This window comes from Dermacentor silvarum, chromosome 5 (genome assembly GCF_013339745.2).
Source record: "Dermacentor silvarum isolate Dsil-2018 chromosome 5, BIME_Dsil_1.4, whole genome shotgun sequence".
In the NCBI taxonomy this organism is placed as follows: Eukaryota; Metazoa; Arthropoda; class Arachnida; order Ixodida; family Ixodidae; genus Dermacentor; species Dermacentor silvarum.
Window position 1 is genome coordinate 13,691,749 of NC_051158.1, and position 25,636 is coordinate 13,717,384.

The 25,636-nt window shown below is 46.4% G+C and overlaps 1 protein-coding gene across 1 annotated transcript in view; it reads left to right on the forward strand.

The window, feature by feature from the left end:
* The window catches only part of LOC119452899 (uncharacterized), a 38,563-nt gene extending 12,927 nt beyond the window's left edge, over window positions 1–25,636 (forward strand). Inside the window, exons 2-3 of the mRNA XM_037714853.2 lie at window positions 12,098–12,220; window positions 19,393–25,636. Coding sequence (XP_037570781.1) covers window positions 12,098–12,220; window positions 19,393–19,949 — 680 coding nt within the window. The 3' untranslated portion in view covers window positions 19,950–25,636. The remainder of the gene's footprint in view (window positions 1–12,097; window positions 12,221–19,392) is intronic.

The window sequence follows — 25,636 nt, forward strand, 5'->3', positions numbered from 1 at the left end:
ATTTTGGTACATACCAAATTACGTTTACGCCAATTTAGTTTTACGCCAATTTTGGTACATACCAAATTAACGAAACGACCATGAGAGCACCAAGACGTAGGTGGCTAGACAGATAGATAGATAGATAGATAGATAGATAGATAGATAGATAGATAGATAGATAGATACTGTCAAAGTGGCTAATGTTCGCCAAGAAATGCTTCGCATTTAAAACGCCAGTGTATTTACAAGTTAGGTGCAGGTTAAAGAATCCCAGTTGGTCAAACTCAATCCGGAGTCCCCCAAGACGGCGTGCCTCATAAAGCAGAACGTGCTTTTGACACGCTACACCCCAGATAATGTTTTTAATGCAAAAAGTGACCCATATAAGCCGATTTGGCATCAGGTGATGCCGTGACCAACATCGATGCTTCACTGTATAGAGCTGAAAGTATACGCAAGACAAACAGGCAGAGGAAATGACGCAGCTCTGTGTGCCGTCCCTTCCGACCGATCGGCCTGCGATATTTCGCCCTGCACAACTAATTATGAATTACACCGACAAGGCTGCAACATCCAACCTCGCGAACGCAGATACGTTGAACGCACTCTTCTTTGTGTTCACTGGGTGTGGCACGATTTGCGTTCCACGCTTCCACCGCGTAGCACGCAATTGCTGAGACAGATTCTGTCTAGTTTCCGAAGCAGGGGGCGACGTGCCTCCGCGCACGTACGGTTCTGCAGAACGGTAGCACCACACGTGCACGGGGTCACGTGGAGCCTCAGAGGAGGGGGGGAGTCAAACTGACCGCGGGCAGCCGCGGAGTCTATAACCGTTCTGACCCCGCTCTCACCTCCCCCCCCCTGTCCCGAAGTTCGAGCCGGCATCGCTTAGCGTAATTCCCTCGCTGTTGGTGAAATTTTCATTGCCCACGCCGCGGTGGCGTAATAATTGACTTCCAGGGAGCTCCCCGTGTTATGTATGCTGCCGCCTCGAGTGGTGCATGTTGCCGGAGGGCAGTGACGTGTTCTCGCGCGATCACTCGGCGATTGGTACGACTCGGAGAGTGCCGGCGATTAGCAGCAGCGAGAGAGAGCGCGCCAGTCTCGGCCAGTTTTGCGTGTCACCGTCATGGCGATATCGCGGGGTCAGATCTCAACTTGGTGGGTTTTTTTTTTTTTTTTTTTTTCAATGGGAGGATGGTCTGTGATGGCGAATGGTCGCCACCACGCACCGCCTAGGCCCTAGAGGGCCTGTTTTGTAAGATTATAACAAGTCCTGTGCGACCAAACGGCCTCGTAATCGTTTTCGGGAACTTCCTGGGCGTCGGGCGTATAGTTCTGTGCGTATAGGGGCGTTATCGCCGTTGTTGCAGTTAAGTATTGCGTATACTTTCGGTTGGCGGTCGTCGTTCCGCGACCTGCAGTCGTGTTTTCGTTTCGTTTGTGCGGCGCTTGTGGTGGACCGGAGTGGCATATATATAGTTCATCGAACCTGCACCACGTGATGCGGCACGTCGTTGAAAGACACCCGTACCCGGGTTGGGTGGCCGGTATTGCTTTGTAATCCATAGTTTGGACAATTTGCAGTTATGCATAATTATTTAATGCACTAAACCTGCTTTGGAGCTAACTTCGCGTATATGTTGTGAACACCATCGTAGACAACTGTCTCAGCCATCGAGGCCATGGATTGTAGCAATCGAGAGAAGACAAAAAAAAAATGTGTGGGGCTTAACGTCTTTAACCCTTTCAGGTGCCAAATGTTTCTCTTGATTAAAATCTTCTGGATCATAAAAAGCGTACAGCTACAGAATAAATAATTTTTTAATTCGTTATTGAGTTTTGTGAAGTTTACAGAATGTGACACTCCATGCGAGAACTAACTGAAGGAACATTAGATATGAAAATATAGACCATTTCGTGTCTATAGCAGGCTTGAAAAGCACCCATCCAGTCACTTGAAGATTATGCCTGACGTAACACATCAGTGAAAAACAATGGAAGAAGTGAAACCGCCACATACAACGACGTACTTACTCACATTGAACAAGAACACCCAGCCGTCTACCTTCCCACTCATTTTACCAAAGCATTTTGCACGTGGTATTCAGTCTTGCAGCACAATTCCAGTGAGAAGTGTTTCAAGATGTATGCGACACATTTTAAATATCGTTGCTTTCTTCAGTGCATTTGCTGTTGATGCACTAATGTTCTGGTACATAATTGTTTACACAGCGCATTAATGGGTTAAACAGCACTGTGGATTATGAGAGAGACCGTAGTGGCGATGCTCCATATGAATTTTGAACACCTGATATTTTTTTTATCTTCCACTAAACCAGCGGAACGCCACTGCCACCGCGTCAGCTCATTTCTCATAATCATGCAATGAAGTTCCATTGATTGATTGATTGATTGATTGATTAACCCTCTACAATTATTTCTCGTTCACGTTTCAAACTATCTGGTCAGTTCTCCACGGGAAACTTCGTGCTGGTATTCCCTATTTTATCGCTTCTGCAGTGCAACTTATCTCACCCCAAGGGAGAGAGATAGCGGTGAGGACATTCACGCCACAAAACGGGCCGTTTCGTCCTATCTCGAGTGTCACCCACTACAACGGTTCTGCACGAGCCAGTGCGCAAGCTTGGATGAATTCCAGAAACGAATATGATCACGATTCCGGTATTTTGTCCTGACGTCGCTTCTGACTTTCCCAGAAGGAGGAAGTGAGAGATGAAAAGCTGAGGGGTTCGCCAGGAGAGCTGTCTGGTTGATCACTGCTCTGAACTTGGGGGGAAGTGTAGAAGAGATGTGAACAGATGAAGAGAACTTGCCAGCGCTCACTCAATGAAGGCACCTGTCAACAATTACAGTATTTCGTTGCTTCTTAAAAAACTGTCTCTCTCTCCCCCAGCGCTTGTAACCAACTTCGAAGTCCAAATACCATTCCACATACCAACAAATTAGCCGAATTTTGCCACCTTCATGTCTCGCCTTGGAAAGTACATTCTAACCCAAAAACAATGGAATATTATTACTGTTATAAAATAATTACTATATAGTATACATTCATTGGTTTTCTTAGCTATCCACAACTAAAATTTTGCTCCAGCGTGTCAAAAACGCGACTACGAGTTTTGCGTTAAGTTTGCTTCGCTCAATCAGACTCTCTGGCTGTTTTAGCCCTTGCGCCATAAAACTCTATTAATAATAAGAATAAAACCCCAGCGGTGCAATAATGTCCGCCATGTACCGCTGATCTTCCAATGTGATGGCTTGACTTAGCTACCCGGCGTTTGAAAAAGAGGGGGGGCATGGGGGTGCGACCGATGGCCCACAGTCCGGGAGCGTTTGCGACGTGTCAGGGTAAGCTCCGGGCTTTGATGATGAACAGTGCAATGATGAACAGTGCGGGAGCAAGGGTACTCAAGGGGTGACTCAGCTCGCAGGCAACATTGGGACAGGGAGACTTGACCTACGACTTGGCCCTTTCACGAAGATAGGTCCTCCTATCGAAACGTTGGGGCCATCCTTTCTGAGTCACCTTATCCCTGTTTATAATCTTTATACCACGTGTGCTACTCCATCTGTCGGCCCCCTCCTTGACTTTGGACATCAATGAATGTTTCGTCTGAGCTAGTTCGTTCACGATTCCTGTAGCGCACAGCCTAAACTTGCACGCAGCACACGAAGGAGGCAACGCCACACGTGGCACACGCTTGTAGTGTTGCCTCCTTCGTTTCTTGTTTGTAAATATAGACTGTGCGCTACTTTCTAGAAAGAGTTTACACATATTGGGGCGTATCTTGTCTCCAAGCAGTAATCTTCGTCTGTCTTGCTTGCGTCTCCTTTTTTGAGAACTCTGCGCTCGCCACTTTCATGTCAAGAATGCCTAGTCACGTTGATAACGCACGGCGTTAAAGAAGTGAAAAGGCATGCAACACAGATTCCGGTTATTGTTTGGGGACAAGATATAGGCCCGAAAGTGTGCAAACTTTTTCTTAAGGGTGTTGTCACGAAGGCAAGTTCTCTTGTTTCCGAAGCGCTGGCTCCATGGCTGAATCTTCCCTTGTTAGCCCAACACTTCAAGTGTCCGTGTTCTTATAAACTTCCGTTCTATTTGGATTTCCCATGAGTGAGAAGTTCACTGGAGCTTCTACATAGTGAAGCGCAAAATGCAAATGTGTATAGAAGGCTTCTCTGCGGATGCTTCGTACTTGGGGCAGCCTTACACTTTCCAAGTCACGTGGGCCGGGGGTCAAACACTAGAGGATCCCGCGAGCTGTGTACCAAAGTGCTCAGCTCCATCGCCTGAGAAAAAATGAGAGCAGCTTGCACAAGTGGTGCAAGGCTGAAGAAACAGTGTAGCTGGGGGTCGACCAAGGTTTACGAAGTTTTGCTAAGTTTTTGCTATGTTATGCCAACATTTTACAGTGTTTTGCACTTGTTCTTCGCTTTCGCTTTGACGAAGATTCAACAGCATGGTATTCCGGGTTTGATCGCAGCCGTTGCTTTCGTTCACGAGCAGCCGTGCGACGGGCTTCCCGTCGAGCATCTTCTTCCTCGGGGGTTGCGTACTTCTTCGGCCGACCCATGTTTTTAGGAGGCGCAAACGATGTGCTCGGCCAACACCACCTAGATAGCAGAAGGCCTGTTCACTATTAGCCATGACGTCACGCTACATGGCCCGAAATTTCCTTTGCCAAGGCTGGCGTGACGAAAGCGATGACGTTAAAATCACTGTTGCTTACTCGGGAGCATCCCCATTAGATTATATGGCAGTCGGGCCAGGTAGCATGACGTTATGGATCGGAGTGAATAGGCCTTGTGCTATCTAGGTGGTGTTGGCTCGGCGCAGAGACACTAGGCAATGTGCCGCCGTCGCGGCGTCACGGAGCTTTATACGAAGACTGCGAACGAAGCGTCGTGCAGGGACATCATGTCTTTTTTTTTTTTCCGCCTACACGGCTGTGGAAGCTTGGCGATGTACGGGAAGCGGCGGTGCAGCGTGGCGCGGCGCGTCCCGGCGCAGACATGCCAGGTGGTTGCTAGGCGACGCATAGTGACGTCATAGCAAGGTGCAGCGTGGCGCGGCTAGGAGGAGCGATGCGGAAGTCGGAGCGGTGACGTCACAACACCTGTGCGAAGCTCCGCGAAGCCAGGCGCAGGTGTGCCAAGTCGTTGCTAGGCAATGCAGTGACGTAGCTCGGCGGAGTTTCTGCGAACGATTTGTAGCCGAACCTCGAGCTTAAACACCTACGCTGTTAAAAAAGTATAGAATAGCATACAGTCGGTACAATCTATACCAGTACTAACTGCTTTTAAGGCTGATGCTTGGAGGATAACGAAGAAGCCTGAGAAAAAAGCTATAGGGTGGAGCAACCAGCGATGGAACGGCAAATGATATAACGTTAAGGGACAGGAAGACGACTGTATGGGGATTAGAGACCAAGCGGGGTAGCCGATATTCTGGTTGAGGTGAAGAAGAATTGAAGTTGGCCATAGTCGTGTATGATACGTAGCTAGGGTAGATAACCGTTGGTCTATTAAAGATGCACAAAATGGCTGCCAAGGGAGAATGGGCACAAGTCGAGGACGGCAGATAACTAGGTGGCCTCGATGAAATGAGCAAATTTGTCGTCGGCAGACGCTCGTAGAGGTCTTCCGGTCAAATGATCATTTCATGCATAGTAGACAGGCGCATAACATACACAAACGCGCACTCTTAATAACCAACTATATTGCCCGAGGAAGACTAACCAGTGGCGATAGCAGAGCGGCCTATCTTTGTTTTTCAGCGCAGTTGGCAGAGGAATCGGATGATTGTGATGTACACATGTGTTTCCCATTTAAGAGCTGTCGCCTTGGAAAGCGGACTTCCGTCGTACGTCCGAACGCGTCTACCCTATAAATATATAGCTCGGCACCCTGAACGCAGCGAACGATTTTCTAAATGCCGGATGTGATATATGTAGCGACGATGGGGAACGATCTTGACGCAGAAGTTCCGCGTTGCTTTGTATGAGCGTTTGTTTCACAATCCGTGCGCCTTCGCTTTTAAAGTTTGTCTAGGCGATATCTCTCATCTTATTCCGCTTTGCCGGGCTTCCGTTGTCTTTAGTGCGTGATCTTTAGGACGTGATTCATGCACTGCCATCCACTATACATATATGCTGTTTTGTGTGCTTGGTGTTACCTTAAAGGGACCATTACCACAGAGTTTCCTGCAATACTCACAAGAGGGAACACTTGCGCTAGTGTAACTAGAGTTAATGTATATGGGAGCCATGTACAGTAACTCTAAGTGTAACTGTAACGACCGGATCCGTTACAGCTGCGTATATGTACAGGGTGTCCCAGCTAAAAGTAGCCAATGTTTTAAAAACGACGGAGTGTGCTAATAGGCTCAAACCAACTCAGTGTTGTTGGGTATCGCGTGTCTTAGTCTGCGGTATTTTTATCGTTTTGCAAAGTCAATTAATTAGTATAAACTAATTGCCTAACTTTTTAAATATTGGCTTCACCAAGAAAGAGCCGTTACGAAAGTTGTAGTTCACATTTAAAAATAGCCGACTGAAGTGTTTGCAACTAAGTACCATTGATGGAGCTTCGTATTGATTGTTGACGAAATCGATCGTCTGAGGAGAGCGCTGAAATAGTGGCGCTATCACGTGGTTGTTTTTGTATTTCGCGGGCTTTCTTTAAAGGCAATTACAATAAGCTCCATCAATGGTACTTAGTTGCAAACACTTCAGTCGGCCATTTTTAAATCTGATCTACAATTTTCGTATTGGCACTTTCTTGGTGAAGCCAATATTTCAAAAGTTCGGCAATTAGTTTATACTAATTGACTTCGCAAAACGAAAAAATACCGTAGACTAGAACACGCGATCCTCAGCTCCACTGAGTTGGGTTTGAACTTCCTAGCACACTCCGTCGTTTTTAAAACATAGGCTACTTTTAGCTGGGACACCCTGCATATGTAGCGGTGTACAAGGCAGATAGAGACGTTCTAAGGAAGAGAAAAAAAGGTTAGGTAGATGTATACAAAAATGCTAGAATGAAAAGCATGTATGGCATACCTGATTAACTCAAGCAGGTTAGGTGATTGTTCGTCACGGGCCCGTTTCAAAGCGGATGCCAATAAATAATAATAATAATAATAATCATCTACGGCAGCTGCAAGCAAGACTGCTCAACCAGCACGGGAAAGTGCGCCGATTTGGCTAAACTTCGTCCTAAATCTGGCTTCAAACGGCCTTATGATTTTGCAAGTTGTTCGCTTTCAACAAAGTATTGCGTCGTAACTGCAGCAATTCGTAATAATTCTGCACGTGCGCACAATTTTATTGCCTTCTGCGCTTGGAAAATAAAGGATTATGCTTCGAAATTTAGGCCGACGCAGGCAAACGAAGGATAGTAAATGGAGTCGCAAGAGCGTTTGAAGGCGACAAACACGAAGGTAGAGGGCTAACCAACATTCCAATATGCCATCTGTGTGCATGGCAGCGCCACAGTTCGCTTTAGTAACTTAGTACTGTGCATGGTCGTCCAGCTATGCTCAATTCATAATTGGAACTGGGTACATATGCTAGCCTGCTTAGCTTCCTCCTTGTACGGTGTTAATCTTTCCAATAATAATAATAATAATAATAATAATAATAATAATAATAATAATAATAATAATAATAATAATAATAATAATAATAATGCGCAGATCCAATGCACATCTTGTAATCTATATGAAAGTTCGTGAAGCGGTTAATTAAATGCAATAAAGTTATTCACCTTCAGCGCCGTGTTTTGCAGCATATAGCGATTACGTGCTCGCCAGGAAAGAGCGGAGACCTTCACCATTCGACCACCGATTACAGTCTCGTCAATAAATGTTTGACCTCTCTATCTCTCAGCCCAGTTTTAATTACGCCATCTGCAGGATCGACCCAGTATCTGAAGCGCTATATACAGTACTGATGGGACTACAAATGCATTAGCCGATTCATTATGTGTGAGGGCTGTCCTCCGTGTCTGGCAAGACCACAGCAGCAGCAGATATACCGCCAGAAAATTCCGGGAGTTTTCGCATACTCTCTCTGGAAAGGTTGCGTCCTTTGGGGCTTACTCTGTCCCCCACAACGATAATCCGCCACCATTTGGGGCTTAACCTTGTCCCCAAATAATAATAATAACCATTCCTCTCTTTAACACACTGCGCTCCTTCTATTCCTCTGAGAAACGCTATGTCACGCTGATACTGGTATGCCGTTCGTGACCGGAAAGTACTGGGAGCTAGCGCAGCGTGAAACAACGGAAACGTTAGATAGACGACGACCTTGTTCTGGAGCAAAATAAGCCCCGTAAGGGGGTGCACATTTTTCTAGAGATGTGTGTGTGTGTGTGTGTGTGTGTGTGTGTGTGTGTGTGTGTGTGTGTGTGTGTGTGTGTGTGTGTGTGTGTGTGTGTGTGTGTGTGTGTGTGTGTGTGTGTGTGTGTGTGAGAGTGTGAGAGAGAGCTGCAGTAGAAAAGGAGAAGGAAAGAAATAGCGGTCGCGTGATCCGAAAGACCAAGCTCGGGCCATCTTTCTTTCTTTTTTCTGACAGCCGCCGAGTCGATAAATATTGTCACTGACAAGTGCGTATGACCGCGTGCGGTGCGTGTTTCGAGCCCGTCTACGCCTCAGCGCCAAGGTTTCGCGTACACTCTGTTATCGTACAACCTTGGTCGTCTGGTGTTTTTCGTCCACACGTCTGCTCAATACATGGAGGTGGCTAAATATAGCCGCGTTCGGGTCGTTTGCCGGTTGGCCGAGGGGGTGACTTCCGCGCGATGGCACTGCGTTCGGTGTGTGTACACCGAACGAGACAGTGCTGGGTGACATGGGTTGGGGCTCGTTTGAAATCAGAGAAGCGCAGAGCACAATTAGTTTAGAAGAATAACTCGGGAACATGGATGGAAACAAAGGGGCGGCTAAAGTGCACAAGTATGTGTACCTGAAAAGCGTGGACACAGAATGGAGGAAGAGGTCAAGAAAGTTGGCAATCAAGTACAGGGTAATTGAAAGTGTAAATAGACAACCAGAAGTCATCAGAAAGAAAGTGAGAGAGACAGAGACAACGAATAGGATGAAAATAATGGAAACAAAAAGGACTGTGGAGATTTACGTGAATGAGAACAAAGAAATTAGAAGGGAGAATCTGTACCATAACAGTGCATTGCTGTTTGAGGCTCGAGCCGGTTGCCTAACCCGTTTGCCTAATATACCGGAGCAAATATTCGGAACCGAGATGAGGCATGTGTATGCAGCAAAGATCCGGAGACCACTCAGCACATCCTAATCGAATGCGAAGGGATTCAACCAGTGATACCTGCAGGTAACGTACACCTTCCAGAAGCGCTTGGGTTTAAAGTAGAAGGAAGCATCAACCGGTCAGCAGTCGAGATAAGCAAGAGGCCTTTAGAGTATTGGTGGAAAAAAAAATAGGGAAGATGTTGATACCATCAGATCCGTTACAGGCATATATGCCTGTAAGGTAGCTTTTGAAGAAAAAAAAAGATTAAGGAGGTGTATACAAAAATGCTAGATAAAAAAAACATGTATAGCATACCTTATTAAATAAAGTAGGCTAGGTGACTTCGTCACCGCCCCGTTTCAAAGGGGATGTCATTAAATCATCATCATCATCATCATACAGTCCGGGCACGATTAAGTGCAACCACTATCTCTGCATGGTTCGGCGACTCGCTCAATACGTCGATTATTATTACGAGACTCCTTGGCGAGGCGGCATCTTTAGGCCCGATGATTCATCTGGCATGGAGAGGCACTTGCGAAGCCAATTAGCTATTCAGATTTTTTTTTCCTTTAGTACACGAAAGACACAGGCACAGTGTAGACAGACGTGCATTCTTTTACATTCTTTCAAGCCATTCAGAGCTACGTATATACATGCCAATTCTTCCGTGTTTTCCGTAACGTTTACGGTTATCGGCTCGTATTACGGTTTTACGAACGTTGTGTCTAGTTTTACCAAAAATAAGTTCTGCTCGCGGAAATGTTTCGCTCGTCAGTCTCCGAACCTTCCGTTGGAAGTGTTCTGATGGTGAAAGGACGAAAGATGGGCACTTGCTTCTGGCAAGCTTATACAGACAAGTTCCCGAAGCAGGCGTAATCGGCAACAGCAAAGTTACTGAAAAAGTCACTGTGTGAACCAAAAAGAGCGTATTGCTTGTCACTTTGTGTGGTTCAAAATTTCCGTCTCTGCTCTGTGCTACGCCCGAAGGTAAATCATCGTTAATAAAATACATATGTGTCCCCAGAGTACGTGTGTGCTCAGGGCAAGCTTTAAAGAATGTGCGTGCAATAAAAGTTTAGTCTCTCTCCTGTGAACACAGCACCTTGCAAAGTTTCCAATTTACATTCGATGCACCCGCCGTAGTGACTCAATCGCTTTGACGTTCTACAGCTTAGCACGAGGTCCCGGGTTCGACTCTCTGCCGCATTCCGATAAGGACAGAATTTAAAAAGCGATTTTGTACCATACATTGCATGGGTCCACGTTCAAAAACTCCAGTATATCAATATTAATCCGGAGCCGTCCACCACGTCGTCGCTCATTGGCAGCGTTGGGACGTTGCACGCCACAGCTTTTTTTTTATATACGTTACCTAATTGTTGTTTCAAAGGTGTAAATTATGTACAGATTCATACATGTAATAATTTTTACTTTTAAGTGCGAAGCACTTTAGGAGCCCGGGCTGTCGGCGTCCGTCGCGTGGGATCTGTCGTGATCACGCTCAAAAACAAGTGCTCAAAGCAGGGTCAAAGCAAGTGCAGAATTGATCAAAACCGGTTAAAAATAAACTAGCATGTTTCTGACTAATTTAAAATGCAGGAATAATCAAGCATTAGGCGCATTAATTAGCAGGAACTCGGTAAAATTGGTTCCGAAACGCCAGACTGGTACCAGCGCAGCTCAAGAGAGGGCGCCACCACCCCACAAGCGCTCGATTTTTCCTCCCTCCAGCGCTACTCCAGCACCGGCGCATCACTGCTTCGCACTTCCCCAGGTTTCACGTTAGTGGAGCTGCATTAGCGCTGGATTTGAACTACACGAAGTGCAGGATTTGAGCAGAATTGGAGCTACATTTTGTTTATCAAAGCGCGACTGCATCGAGGACTTCAAGCACGCATCAGCAGATGAACGTCCGCGTCAGGTAGTGCCGCACGAGTCATTTTGCCACTGCGTTTCCTACAAAACTTTAACTATATGGGATACAGGCTGACTCTGCATTCGTGTAACTATCATGGAAATTAAGGGCACTGCGCGGATTTGTCTAATCTCTGCGCTTATGGTTTCGAACGTTCTTGCCGCGTTATTTACTACTTACTTTTCTTTATAAATTTCCTAGCACTCGTAGCTTTCTAACACAGCAAGGTAATCAGATTCTGCGCACATGCGTATTCATTGCGAGTTGTGGCATTTACACTGCAATATGTTGTTGAAAATTATCATTCTGTCACATATTTTACAAAGCCGTTTGAAGGCCGCTGAAGGACGAAGTTTGGGCAAATTTATTTACTGCCCATCATTTCCGTGCTCTCTAAGCCACCATACCTCATGTTTTTTCGGTGTTTGTTCTTGTGCTTGTGCTTACCTGTATCATCTTCTTGTGAGTTTACATTGTTTTATAGTTTGATGATTTGTATTGATGATTTGATTTGGTGATTAAAGTATTGTGTTAATATTGTATTGGTACATTATGTAATTTCATGTATTAGTGTTGTTTTTTTTTTTTCACAGAAATGTTTTTACCCCTCCCTATCCACCTGTAATGCTTCGGCCCTTAGCGTATAATAAATAAAAATAAATAAATAAATAAATAAATAAATAAATAAATAAATAAATACTTGCGGCTTCCCTAGAACAATAGCCAGAACTGCCTCTATTGATTTTTGTAAGACGCTTTATGGCTTTAGCGGCATGACGCGAAAGGATCGAGCGGATGCAAAACACTTGTTCACAGTTGTTTTTGCACACGATCGTAAAAACTTCTTCGATCGGGCCAAGCAGGGTGTTTATTTTTGGTTTGCTCTTCTCCGGTGCTTTCGCAGACTACCTGCGGAATATGGACTCTGAGGAACGGGCCATAATCACCGACGAAGCAAGTCCAGAGGGCTCTGACAGCAGAAGCGATGCAGAGCGAAGCATCACGACGATTCCGCCTACAACCACGAGTGAGTATATTCACACGTTGAACCGTCAGCTGAACGTGGCTGAATCGCCGAACACGTGACTACACGAAATGACGACAGAGTCACACATCTGGGGAGGTATTCTGTAAAGAGTCCACCTAGTGGACATATCTATTTCGTCTGCTGCTGAAGCGCTGATTGGCATGTGGCGCCTGGCTCCTGCTAAAGCGCACCCCAGCCCAGCCAATCAGATCAGCACTGCAGCCGACGAAATGGACATGTCCGCTATAGTCGGATACAACTTAAGTCTGCAGTGAAGCCCCGCCCACGCCCTCATAACCGCCAGCCACTGTTCGGGCCGCGAGGCTGCAAATATAGTTCGTACTTCGAACTTTCCCTGTTACCTAAATAAGGCGGTAGTCACAAAAATAAAATTATAAACGCGTAATTTTATACGTTTTCACTCGTCTATTATAGTGGAACGTACAGGTACGACAAGTACAGTCGTATCAAGTACGACGCCATTTTGGAAAGGTTGCATGACGACGATTTTGTTTGCTTCTGTGATTGACTGGCGGAGTAGCACAAGCCCGCGCGGTCCGTGTGCCTTTGTTGCCAACTGCTGTTTTTTTGTTTTAGTTGTATCCTACTATATAGGTGGACTCTTACGATATACCTGCCCTGGGCACCTGACTGAATAGTACGCGCCACTGAGACTGCCAACGCGCCGTCGAGCTGTACAGCACTGCGATGTTAGCATTAAGTGCTGAACACCGCATAATGGGATGGTCAATGACACCCTAGCCAGGGAAAAGAGTGCTTCGACGTGCGTCAGGGTACATTGTCTGGGGCGGAATCCAAAGAACACTCGTGTACCCATTAGATTCAGGTGCACGTTAAATAACTCTAGGTGGTCAAAATTAATCCGGAACCCCTTACTACGGCATGTCTCGTAATGAGATCGTGATTTTAGCACGTAAAACACTAGAATCTAATTTAACATCGTCTGTGATTCTGAGCAGCAAAGCCTGTTTGCACACGGTATTTTTTATTTTTTTGACCGATATTGCAAGTTTCAGGGATTGGGATCGAAGCTAGTAAATAAACATGCGGGTTTGTTACTATAGTAAAGCCAAGTTATTTGTGGCTCCGCCACCGTTTTCTGCGTGCCGTCTGGTCTTTCTCCCAGTTATCATGCAAGCAGACGATCTCTTCTGTTGTCTCGTCTGTGAGGCTGAAACCTTGGCTGCAATCGATGCTGACGACTGAATAGCGTGACTCGTTATCGTGCGTTGCGGCTTCGTTTGCAAACGCCGAGTCCTCGTTACAGGCTGATGGATGAGCACTTCGCGAAAGCGCAATTATATCGAGGGCCACAGGCACAAGCCACGTCTGTTCTCAGGACCTCGAGTGCTAAATGTCGTGCGTAAGAAAGATACATCAGCAGTAAAATCCGCTACCGATTCTTATTAGATATGTTTTCACCTGAAATTTGTGAACTTGTTTTGCTATATTTTTATTTCTTTGCGCGTACTGTCTCCCTTGCGTCTGCTCGGCTGCCGACGACGCTTGCTGAAGAGCCAGACGATCCTTCTGTTATCCGTCTGTCTCTTGTACGTCGTGCGCATCGATATTTATTTTATTTCCTTTCCCTTTGCATTTGCGCTCTTCAGCCAGTGTACACTCATCGCCGAGATTGTGGACGCTTCGCTTTCGGCTCTGCTCCTGCTTTTGTGCTATTCCGCGTGTAGGAAACTGTCTTGACAGATGAGTGAGGACTAAGTATTGGTAGCATCCGCTGCCTTTTTATTATTATAGTTTTTCTTGTTTCATTCTCTTACGTATCTCCAAGCCTTGCCGGTTTGGTTTCTCTTTTTTGATAACGCATGCGATGCACATAGTACGTCGACATTTTTCTCTTTTTTGTCTTGTTACATTGCATTTATGGCACCTTCCTTTTCTCCTGTTTCTTCTCGTTCCTTTGTTTCTTTTGACGTGTTGCTGTTTCGGCTTCACTAAGCGCACTTCACGTGGTATTGTATGGTACCAGCTACTTTAAGGGAAACTAAAATCAAAAGTATGAGAAGTATTTTAACGCAGGCGAAGCTAGACCAGAATCAAATCAGCTCACTCGAATTCTAAATCTCCAAGAATCATACCTCGGTGAACTCACTACGACTCACAAAATCCGAAATGAGACTTAGGCCAGTTCACTCAGACTCACAGGCTCACGGAGTCATACTCACGCAGGCGTACTCAGATGCGCGAAATCGCCTACTCACTAGGACTCACGGAATAATGGGCCGAGCCTCGCACGCTTTCACTCGCACATACGGCGTGATTATGTTATCGCCCTTGGACTTTATACGAAAGATTACAGCGACGGCAGAAATGCGCTAGGAGTGTCTATATAATTGCTATCGCAATAAAACAATTTAAATCATTTGTGATTCAGACTTACTTGAACTTACTCAAGCTCGATCACTGCATGGGACACACTATTACTCAGACTTGCGCCCATTTCGACTCATTCCGATTTAGACTCATTTCGACTCACTCAGATTGTTACCTATACTTAACTCACTGGAGCTCACGCCGACTTAAAAGGGTGTCGCTGAGTTCGGCTCAAGGGTGAGCTCGCCGACGTATGCTTCCGTGATACCAAATAGGCCGTTCTTGCGTTGTCACGGAGGCTTTGTAAAACGTAAATGACGCAATAATCATGGACGGGGGCCGACGACGCCTTGAAATTTCCGCACCATGTACCCATGACGTCATGGATGTCGACTTGTCGGGGCTCGTTAACTGTGCGCAGTTAAAGAAGGATTAAATTATTCGAAAATACTGAAATAAAGGGCTTAATCAAAAGGCTTAATCGAGCCACACAGCGCTCTGCGTGTCCTTTTCTGTCGCCTTGTATAATGCGCTGTGAAACATCGATGAACTTTTCTGAGCAGTCTTCTTTTCGCGCCAGAACGTCCGAACTACGCGAAAGTATGGTGAAATTCGTGACGTCACGTTTAGGCGTCGCGAAATTCAAAGACTGGAATTATGTATACCTTCATTTTCTTCGCCAGCAATCAACGTATTTCGTGCAAGCAAACACTGGTATAGGGCTTTGAAATGACGTTCTGCTATAGCATAACCTGATCTAGCGTTCCTCGGTAGTGTCGTCATGAAATTTCAGCTCTCGTTGCGCTTCGCCAACGCTCGTTTTTCGTCTTCGTCCTCGAACGCGCTCACTTGAGGCGCCCCGTGACTTCTTCTTTGGCGCGCGCGCGCCCATGGGAGAAAAGGTATTCTTGGCGGTAGAAACCGGCGGCGGTTGTTGACAGGGCTAAGGACCGATAACGAGCCTCGTGGAATCCTCAGCCGCGCGTCGTATCCGAGTTCGGGGTGTGGGAACCCGAAAGACGCAAAAACGGAGCGACCGGAAGTGGTCCGGTGATCCGTGACGGTCTTCTTCGCCTGGCTGTCATCCATCCATCGACTCGGCGATGTGTCGCAGACGCTGGGATGGCTACAGGCCTCGCGCCTGTCAAGGAGGGTCGTCAACGTCCGTCGGACACTTTGACAGCTAACCTTGGAAGGCTGTGACCTGGCGAAAAAAAAGACGGTAGGATCATACTGCTCCATCCGCTCCCTACCGCTTCGAGCGACGCCGAATTTGCCAGTTCCGGTTCTTTTACTGCATGCGACGGCAGTTGGGAACTCGGAACCGGCTTTGCTGTGTCGGTCCTTTCTATTACGCTGTTGGTTTGGTTGGTTGGTCGATTAATTGGGCTTGCCTCTATAAATGCTTCACACCCGTTATCATAAGAAGCCAACAAGCAAAGACACCGAGAACAGCATAGGGGAAATTACTTGTACTTTTGATTGAATTCAAGAAATGATAAACGAACGGAAATGAAAGTGGACGAAGAAAACACTGGCCCCGGGTGTGGCACGAACCCTTGTCTTCGCATTACGCGTGCTTGTTGGCTTCTTATGATATGACTAATAAAAAAATCGGGCCCCTCGGTTTCCCTTCTTCCCCTTCATACCCATTATGGGAGATTGGCCAATAATCGTCACTAAGGACTGAAATAATGCCCCCCCCCCCCGCCCCCCTGCGGCTTGAGTTTGCCGATTTTCTTTAAATGGCCCCTCACCAGGCTACATAGCAAATTTTGGTTAACGCTGGAAGTCCTTACGTGCCCTCTGAGAAGTGTTCTACCGCAAGCATTTTTCAAATTAGTTCGTTAACAGTAGAGATATGAATATTTGTTGTGCCGCGAACGCATGAGGAGACGAGCGTCACCGCCAACACAGACACCCTCTCCATTTGCCCCGTCTAGCCTCCGCAAGCGAAATTCCTTCCCTGCGTTAGGGTGGCTAGAATTGTTAGAATAGTTCTAACAATGGCTAGAATAGTTCTAGCCACCCTACCTGCGTTCTCCCGTACCAGAGCTGGAGGCTCGCGTGACACATACGTCACGGGCCCCGCCTTCTTTTTCTCTCTCTCTCTCTCACACGCGCGTTTTTGCTGAGTGGCGCGCTTCCGGTGACGGTCTCGCGCGCGAGCTGTTGCGTTTGTCTCGTTTCGCGCAGCGGACGATTTTGCGCGCTCTGCACGAGAACACCTCCTCAGTGCCACAATCACGAGCACTGATGCAGGCATGAGATGATGAAAGAGCACGATCGCGGCGCTGGAACACAGTAGAAAATGACAGATTCGTTATCTGCGTGCGCGACTGCACGACGTAGGAGCAAGCAGACGAAACGGAAGTACATCTCTCTTGCTACGATGCGAAGTAAAACAAAAAAACACGCAGACATTCTGTTTGTATGTTTTATTATTATTGCGACAGCAATTATATGGACACTTCAACCGGATTTCTGCCGTCGGCGTCGCCGTCGCCGTGAGGTTCAGTATAGATTCCAAGGGCGATAAAATCGTCGCCGCGCGCCGTATGCGCGAGCGAAAGCGCGCGGGGGACGCGTGCTATCACGGAGGGCGAACTCCCCCGCGCGGTATCACGGAGAGCGAACGCACGGCGGAAAGTAAACGCGACCGTCGCGCGAAAGGCCGTGGGGGTATGGGAGGGAGGGAGGCGGGGCGGCGCTATGCTCCGGCACCAAAGGCGTATCTTGCCACTCAATCTCCCACGCGAAAGCAACAAAGCGGGAATGCAGCGCGGGAAGGAGGGAGAGGGAGGGGGGGGGGGCAGCTTCTCCTCTGCCAACAACTTCTCTGCACAACTTGCCCTGCGTTGGCGGTCGCCTGCACCGTCTCTTATCTCCACACGGCTCTGACCTTTGTATGCGCTGTGCATTCGCCGGTCAGTTTCCGTTGAAGCGATAGACCGCGCGAGCCTTCGCCCGCTGCGGCGTTTTGACAGTCGTTGTCTGCGGTCATTCAGTGTGATCGATTCATGTTTGCTTGTGCGCGCTGACACCACGATTGTTAATTCAGTTAGTAAGCGAATGTGTCCAAGTTTATGCAGCCGATAAAACCACTATCCCTACTCCGAATAGCTCTCTACTAATTTGCTATCGCAATCGATGCTTCGCCTTTCGGGCGAAACTGCGACATTTTTTTTTATCTCTAAACTCTCACTCGTCTATTGAAGCAACAGATTAAGCAAATAAGTGATGTTGCCTTGAATAATTCTCGAAGTCACGTGTCACTATGAGTGACGTCACAGCGCTGCCATGTACGTAGGCGCACTTGCACGATCGAGGTCGACTCTCCGGCTGGGAGCGCGGCGTCCGCGCGAGGGAGGAGGGCCAACGGCGTTTTGTTTTAAATTTAAGCTCTTTCCGCGGCGGCGCGTAGGGATGTAACACTTAGCAGAGACGATCGTTAGCGCGCATTGTATGCACTGCGCGTGTCAGCTCGAAATGGCCAGACCTGGTGAGGGGCGCGCTAAGAGTGTCCCACGTACGACGTTCGAAATTTCGACAGAGGCTACGACATCGCGAGAAAGACGTGCTCGACGCGTCGTGTGGTCGTCCCGGAGGACTTATCTTCGCAAGCACGTGTCCTTGTCGGGCCGGCGAGAAAAAAAAAATCGCTGTTATGTGCGCCCGGAAGGACGAGGCAAACATGTTTACGCGTAACCGGGAGACTTTTCTTTCTTGTGGGGGCCGTGTCTCGTAACACGGCCGCGAGATTTCGAGCCGACGGAATCTTCGGCGAGAAGCCTTACTCGGTCTTTCTTTTTTTTTTCTTTTTTTTTCTTAAAGGTCGAGTGTAACAAAATGTTGTTGAACCGCGTAGCAAGCCTCGTTTCTGATAGTGTAGCTACAACGCAGCCTTCGCTGAAGCATACTGCAACGAATATCCTTAAATAAAGACAACAGAAGGTGGAAGGACATGACTAGTACGCACTCTAGACGCAACAATGTGTCCTTCCGTCCGTTTGTTTATCTGCGCTGTTCCTGGTAATGTGTCGTACTATACAAACCAGATGCATGTACTCACAGGTTGTTTTTGTTTCGGTTTTCCTGCTCTGAGGGTACTTTTTTTCATAAGTGTTTACTGCCATATATGTCGTGGTCGCCGCATTAAAGGCCACTCGGTAGCATCGGTGTCCTTACGTCGTTTAGCCGATTGTCCCATGTTTGAGCATTTTTTGTCTTTTTCTCAACATACGTACGTGCCTACATACATACATACATACATACATACATACATACATACATACATACATACATACATACATACATACATACATACATACATACATACATACATACATACACACGTACATACGCACGCACGCACGCACGCACACGCACACACACACACACACACATGCACGCACGCACGCACGCAAGCAAGCAAGCAAGCAAGCAAGCAAGCATGGTGCTGCATATTTTGCTTAACGTGTCCGAAAAAAATGTTTTGCACTTACCGCTGTACTGTTCTGGCATAAATTTTGCAGAAGGATTGCATTTTGGAGTCTACGTAGTTCTTGCGACATTTAATTGCCTGATTTTTAAGAAAGAAAAGTGCAAAGTTGCATTCGCTTATGAGGATGCGAGCCGCTGCTAGAGAGACGGTATACCGCATACAAATCGACAAGTTTGCAAACATGCTAGCATACCGTTGCACTGTGTTTAAAGGTACTGCACTTCATTCGTAGAGCAAATTCAAGGTGTCGTTCACAAAATATATCTCTGGAAGTGTCGACTCAACCGCCGGCTCCTTCTTGTCTTTCGTTGTGCAGGCTGGGAGAACCAGCGGGACATCACGTGCTGCATGCTGGGCCAGATCGCCGGCGACAAGGGCTACCACTGCTTTGCCAAGTTCTATGCAGCGCGCCTCCGGATGCGCAACAGGAACCGGGCTCACAACCGGAAGATGGGCTTCTACGGCCGAAACCGGATTCCGGACTACGGTCACCGGCTTATGCGGACCTTCGAGCAGTGCGTGGTGGGTGACCACGGCACCCTCTTCCACAAGTGTTGCCACATGGTAGCGCTCGAACGCCGAGACCGGGTTCGCTACGACACATCTGCGTCGTCTGCTGGGAGAAGCCACTCGTCTGCTGCCGAGCCGGAGTCTTCTGCGAGCCAGCAGCAGGGAGAGTCGTCTGCTCCCCAACACGAACGCGATAACAACCGCTATCACCACCCTCACCACCGCCAGCACAGGACGCAAGAAGAAGCCGAATCTGTGGAAGTCACCACGACGACCACGGAAAGCCCTCGTCACCAGAGGGTCCACCATCATCGTAACAGCGATGACAACGTCAGCACAGACACTGAAAACAGCAGACGGTAGAAAACAACAAGCAGCGTGGTCCAGACGACTGCATTTCTACGAAGAGTGGTCGAGATCAAGTCGTTCCTTGTAGTGGTTACCGGGGGATTTCTTTTTGTGTTTTTTTCTCTCCATGCAAAGTTGTTCAGAGAGAAATCTCTACATTCGAGCCAAACGAAAATACTTAACGAAAGCAGATGCCGTAATCGATATAAGTGCTCGCGATATGAGCTTCGTTTTGCATGAAATGGTTGGAAGTACGTGTGCCAAAACGGATAGAGTGGTGCTCAGAGCACCGAGAGGCATAACATGGACAAAGAAGGGCACATAATATTAGTGCACAATATTCCAGACCTTGCAAGTGGTACAAAGCCTTATTACTCTATGCATTGTAAAGACTAGTTCACATGCCAAGATTGGCACAATGCAGCACTAAATATGTCAGTGACGTTGTTCGCTGTAGGGGTTACAAACTTGTCTTCTCATTTTTGTTACCTGCGTCAGGTGCGCTAAAGATGTCAATGACCTTTCAATGAGAGCAGCAACGGTGCGAGTGGTTACAGAACTGCATTCCGTGTGCACTAATACGGAACCTACAGACTTCGTCGCGTGTCTTCTGCGATAACTTTGCCTAACCCGTATCCCTATGAAGAAAGGTTGCCACCACATATGCAAATATCTTCTCTAAGGGGCCAAAGTATCTGAGAAGAAATCTAAGTTAATGTAAAAAAAGGAAAAGAAAGAGCTTTCAGTTTGCCAAGCATTAGGTTTGCATTGGATTCCGCTTACATGTGCATGTGTGAGCGAACAGCTTGGACAAAACGTACAGAAACATGCTTGTAAGGCAAAATTTTGATCGCAATACTCTGATAATTGCAATTTTTTGCCATGCCTTCTTTCTTTGCTGGAGGAAAGGTCCTTGGACTTGGTCCACAGCACACGATCTTGCAGACTCAAAGCGGATCATATTTCCTCGACCCTCTGCAATTTTATTTTCTGTGCAAAGTGTAGTGAACTAGTGATGCCACTGTACAAAATCGCTATGATGACCGTGTCACTAATTCTTCCACTGAAACCCTCCTTACTCACACGCGAGGGCGCACTAGTTCATTGTGGCTGAAGTTGCTCTGAAAATGTGACAGTTTCTCTTAGACGAGCTCTGGCAACATTTCTTATTCTGTAGATAGGCTGTGCATAATTGTTGCCATTAGCAAGTACTCGTTAGTGTTGTGGTTAGTTTTGTCAGTGTTAAAGGAAGAAAAAGCGAGTGCACATTTTTCTGGTTTACATTGCTTGAGCGTTGCAAAAGCGTTACATTGCTTCAGTGTTGCAAAATCTCGAACGGATCAACTTGCTTCGCCTGTGAGGGATCGTCTTTGTAAACGCTGCAACATCACGAGCGCGCATGTAGTTTTGTTTATGAAATAGTAGTACTTTAGCGTTCATCATCTGCCGTTCTATTTTATTCACAATCATCAAGAAAAAAAGAAACGCATATATATATATATATATATATATATATATATATATATATATATTTCTTTCACATATTTGTTTTGTTTTGTTTTTATCTTCAGTTTCACCGAATAAGGCGCTGACTTAAAGGTTTCACAAGTGTTCATTTCGTATACATGTCTGACATCATCCAAAGGTGTACGCCATTTAAAACTTTCAAATATTTAATTTTTTTTTTCGTTTTAATGCCCTACTAAGCGTCATTTCTGCGTTTCTGTTTCCACGCATTGGAACGCCTATTTTACCTGTAGGATGCGTATTATTTAAACATTTCTGTGTGTACGAGCTATATGATGCTGCCTAGAGAGGTACGGTGTTGCCTATAATGTTAAAGGGAACCACTAATTACGATCCGGAGCAACATAACTGGAATGTCTCATTGACCCCATAGGGAGAAAAGTGCTGGATGCGACGCTTTAGGTTGACCTATGTTGGTAAAAAATTGTTGCCTATGCCTTCTTGTGTACACTGAGCTGTAATTAGTCCCAAAATATCCATTTGGTGTTCCCTTTAACACTGGGCCATGCTGTACATCCGCATCGCATATGCCTCTTGTTTCTGTGCTTTTGATGACTTAGGATGCAGTAGTTTTGGTAACTTGGAATCTTTGAGACGGTGGAATACTCTTTGGAAACCTACGTAGCAAGCAAGGGCGAAACACTCGCTTCGAATGTAGGCATAAACAAACTCTCTCTTGTGTGTTTTACTGCCACATATGATTACCGCGAATGGATCGAGCGGATTTTTCAGGAGCTGTACCTTTGACAACTACGCCAAATCAAACAAAAACTGACGACTTGGCAATGTTTAGCTCATCTGCTTTGAATGGTGAACTCATCACTGGATAACACACCTTGACGAAAACACGCATGCAAATGCGTAGTACAGCATTATTTTTGCACAAATGTAAATGTTTGAATATATCCCAACATGATAGTACACGTACACGTCATTTCGGTGGTACAGAAACGCCAGGTTCTCTAGCATTTACGCGTCTTTAGAGATTGTGAAATTTGCCGTTATTGAGTTTCTTTCTCTCTTTTTTTCTTTTTTTGTTTTTGGACAGTAGGAATGTCTGTGTGTAATAGACTTTTGTTCCCACCGAAATCGTTATCCACCTCCAAAGTGACCACTTAAGAAGAGTATTGCCTTGTTCACGGGGGGCTCTTTGATTATTTCAAACTGCGCAAATGAAAATCAATTTTTTTTCTTCAGACTTTACTGCGACTTTTTAGACAATTCGACGGCAGTCGCATAACGTATTTTCTATCTCATATCATATCAACCACGAACTCACATCCATCACTAAATGATATTTCTCGTCGCTATACGGCGCATATGTTCTGTTAAAACGACCTTGTATTATCTCTCGGATATTACATGTGTATCGCTGCTCTATAGAATACTGGGCCATATGTAGCGAATGTTAAGCCTGTGTTATCTCTTAAACAATGCACGTGTATCGCTGATACAGAGTACTCGGTAAGAAATAATGAATGTTAAGCCTAAGTTCGCTGAGACTCGAGCCTGTTTCGATGTCTTGAACTGTTTACTCTGACTCAATTTTTCTTTCCTTAACTCGTTTTTTAAACTAATAAGTGGAAAAAAGTATGTGCGAAATAACGCGTAATATGACGTATTACGCGGTCTTCCTTACCTCCTTAATGGGACGCTAAACGGAAATATTGAGTTAGACTGTAATAATAAATTCGTATACTGCAGCAGCAGAAAGGTCAGTCTTACCGTTACAGGATCTTTGGTGATCCAGAAAACATGCCAAAACGAAAGACGGCTAGCGCACCGCGCTGAAGTTACCGCACTAGCCCGCCGTGACGTCATTGATTCTGACGTCTGCTCGGGCACTGGTTAATTTTTTTACCGGTAAAAGTGGGCTTTACATTATAGCCAAATACATAGCTTAGGAAGTTTAGAGAACAGTCTACAGCGTCATAATGGCCTAAATACGAAAAAGAAAAAAAAAACAATTGAAATACGTGACGTCACTCTGACGTAACCGCAGTGAGGTATCGGCGCCAACTTAAAAAAAATGAAAGTGAAGCCTTAATGATTTTTTTTCTTCTAGTAATCACCCTTATGCAATGAAATCAACGAAAAATAGAGTTTCACAACGCTTTTTAATGAGTCGAAACTCATTTAGTGTTTCTCTGTATTGTCCCTTTTAATGTCTCGGCGGAGCGCACGGCTGCGTCGATGTATTTATCTAGTCCTTGAGATATACGGAAGCGGCGAGTGGCAAATTACCAGCTCGCTTCGGTACACGCGCAGGTATGAAGGGGCGTGTAACGGCCGGGGTGAAATCGGCGAGCTACGCATAGCGAGTCTAACGACCGAGAATGGGGCTCTTTTTTTTTTTTCTCGATGTTGAAATCGCGTTGGTTTCCTGAACCCATCCGCCGGCGCGAACGCGTCCCGTGTCGTGCATAGTATCGCGAATGAACGAGAAACCAGCAAACTGACGCTTACACAACGGAAGAAGGAAAGGGCGGGACGAGCGCTAGACTTACAACTGACTTTATTTAAGGCGAAAGCCTTAAGTGCCTCATCAGACGGTGGCCTTGGGAAACGCGGCGTGCGGTACAGGAAGTCACGTGAACTCGCCTCGCGCACAGACGCGCTCGTGCCACTCATCGCGCGTTCGTCGTCGTCTTCTTCCACAGCTGGCTCCGATGTCGCTCATCATGCCAAAAAAAGGCAAAGTTAATTAAGATGGGTTTAATTCAGACACTCGAACCACGACCTTCGTGGGAGTCGCACCCTCGACCTTTGGTGTTCAATAGGGCGAGCTTAACTAAAGCACCGTTAATTAAGGTGGCGTCGATTAAGGCACTCGAAACCGCGACCTATGGCGGGAAAAACAAGTAATAAGAAGTAACGCATCCGAATGAGAATGACGAAGTAATTTAATGAATGTCTCTTGAGCGCGCAGGCTTTCGCTTTCACTCTCATTGGCGTATGCTAAAGCGGCTGTCACTTTTTTTTTTTTTTTCTTGAATGGTCTTTCGCAGAAAAATCGACGCACGCGCAACACCATTTGGGAAGGAATAAAAGTATGAGTGTGATCCGTTGCCAAGACAATTGCACTATTGTCCTGTTCAAAATAACGATGGGGCGCTCACGCATCTTTCGTGACCCAACATTTTCTGACGTGATCCCCTTCGACAATCGACGCGTTCGCGCTGTTTCATGTCGTAGTCCCGTCCACCTTGTGTAAGCGTCCGTTCGACGGTTTCCTGTTCATGCACGAGTATGTGCCGGCTCGCCCAGCAAGAAACCTTGCCGTATATAGTTCTACGAAACAGACTATCGTCACTTCGCTCTCACTGGCGTGACCAAAGAAACATTCACTTCGGTGCGGTTTACCGGGCGCTGCTGCTTCTAAAATATTAGCGGCGGTTCACGTCCTCTCTCTCTGTTTTTTTCGAGGCATCACTCAATAAATTTACTTAACACATATGTGTGCATGGCAGGTTGAGAATCGGGAATTTTTTGCGCACCTGCAAAGTTTTTCTTTTGAACGACAGCTATGGTCCTGGCGTTAGTATAGACGCAGCTCGCAGTCCGCTTCTCCGAGGAGCTGGTGTCGGTTCTCTTTGTGGGTTAAGCTGCATTGAACCTTCTGCTCGTAGCCAAACGATGCCATCGGCGCAACGACCGCGTTCTAATACTCTCCGCACTTATTTCCGTAATAGTCGTGAATGGCATAATAGCATCTCGTATTACGGACCGCCATAAACCACGACGGGGCCCTCCTGAGCAATTTAGGCCTCCTCGTCAACTCGTATGTACAGACGATGCAGACGAAGCTGTTTCCAGCCTGGCCATTCTAAACTAGATGTCGTTGTACTCATCGGTCGGCTTGGCCCGGACCACTGTGCCGTCGAAGCACTCACGTGACTTTTTAAGCACGTGACGACAGCCCAAGGTTACGTCCAAGGACTCAAATAATGTCTGTGTTCCGAGGCTTTGCTTACAAAATTGCTGCTCCACAACTGTATGCATCGTAGTTTGTGTGCCTGTTTTGTATACATATTATATATAAATTTATATATTGACTGTTGTGTGTTGTATTTCAATGAGTGCGAAAGAGTAGTGTTTCTTTTCTTTATTTGTTTGTTTTAAAACTTTTTATTTTATTTTTTTCACTATGGCAATAAAAGAAGTGCCGGCAAAAA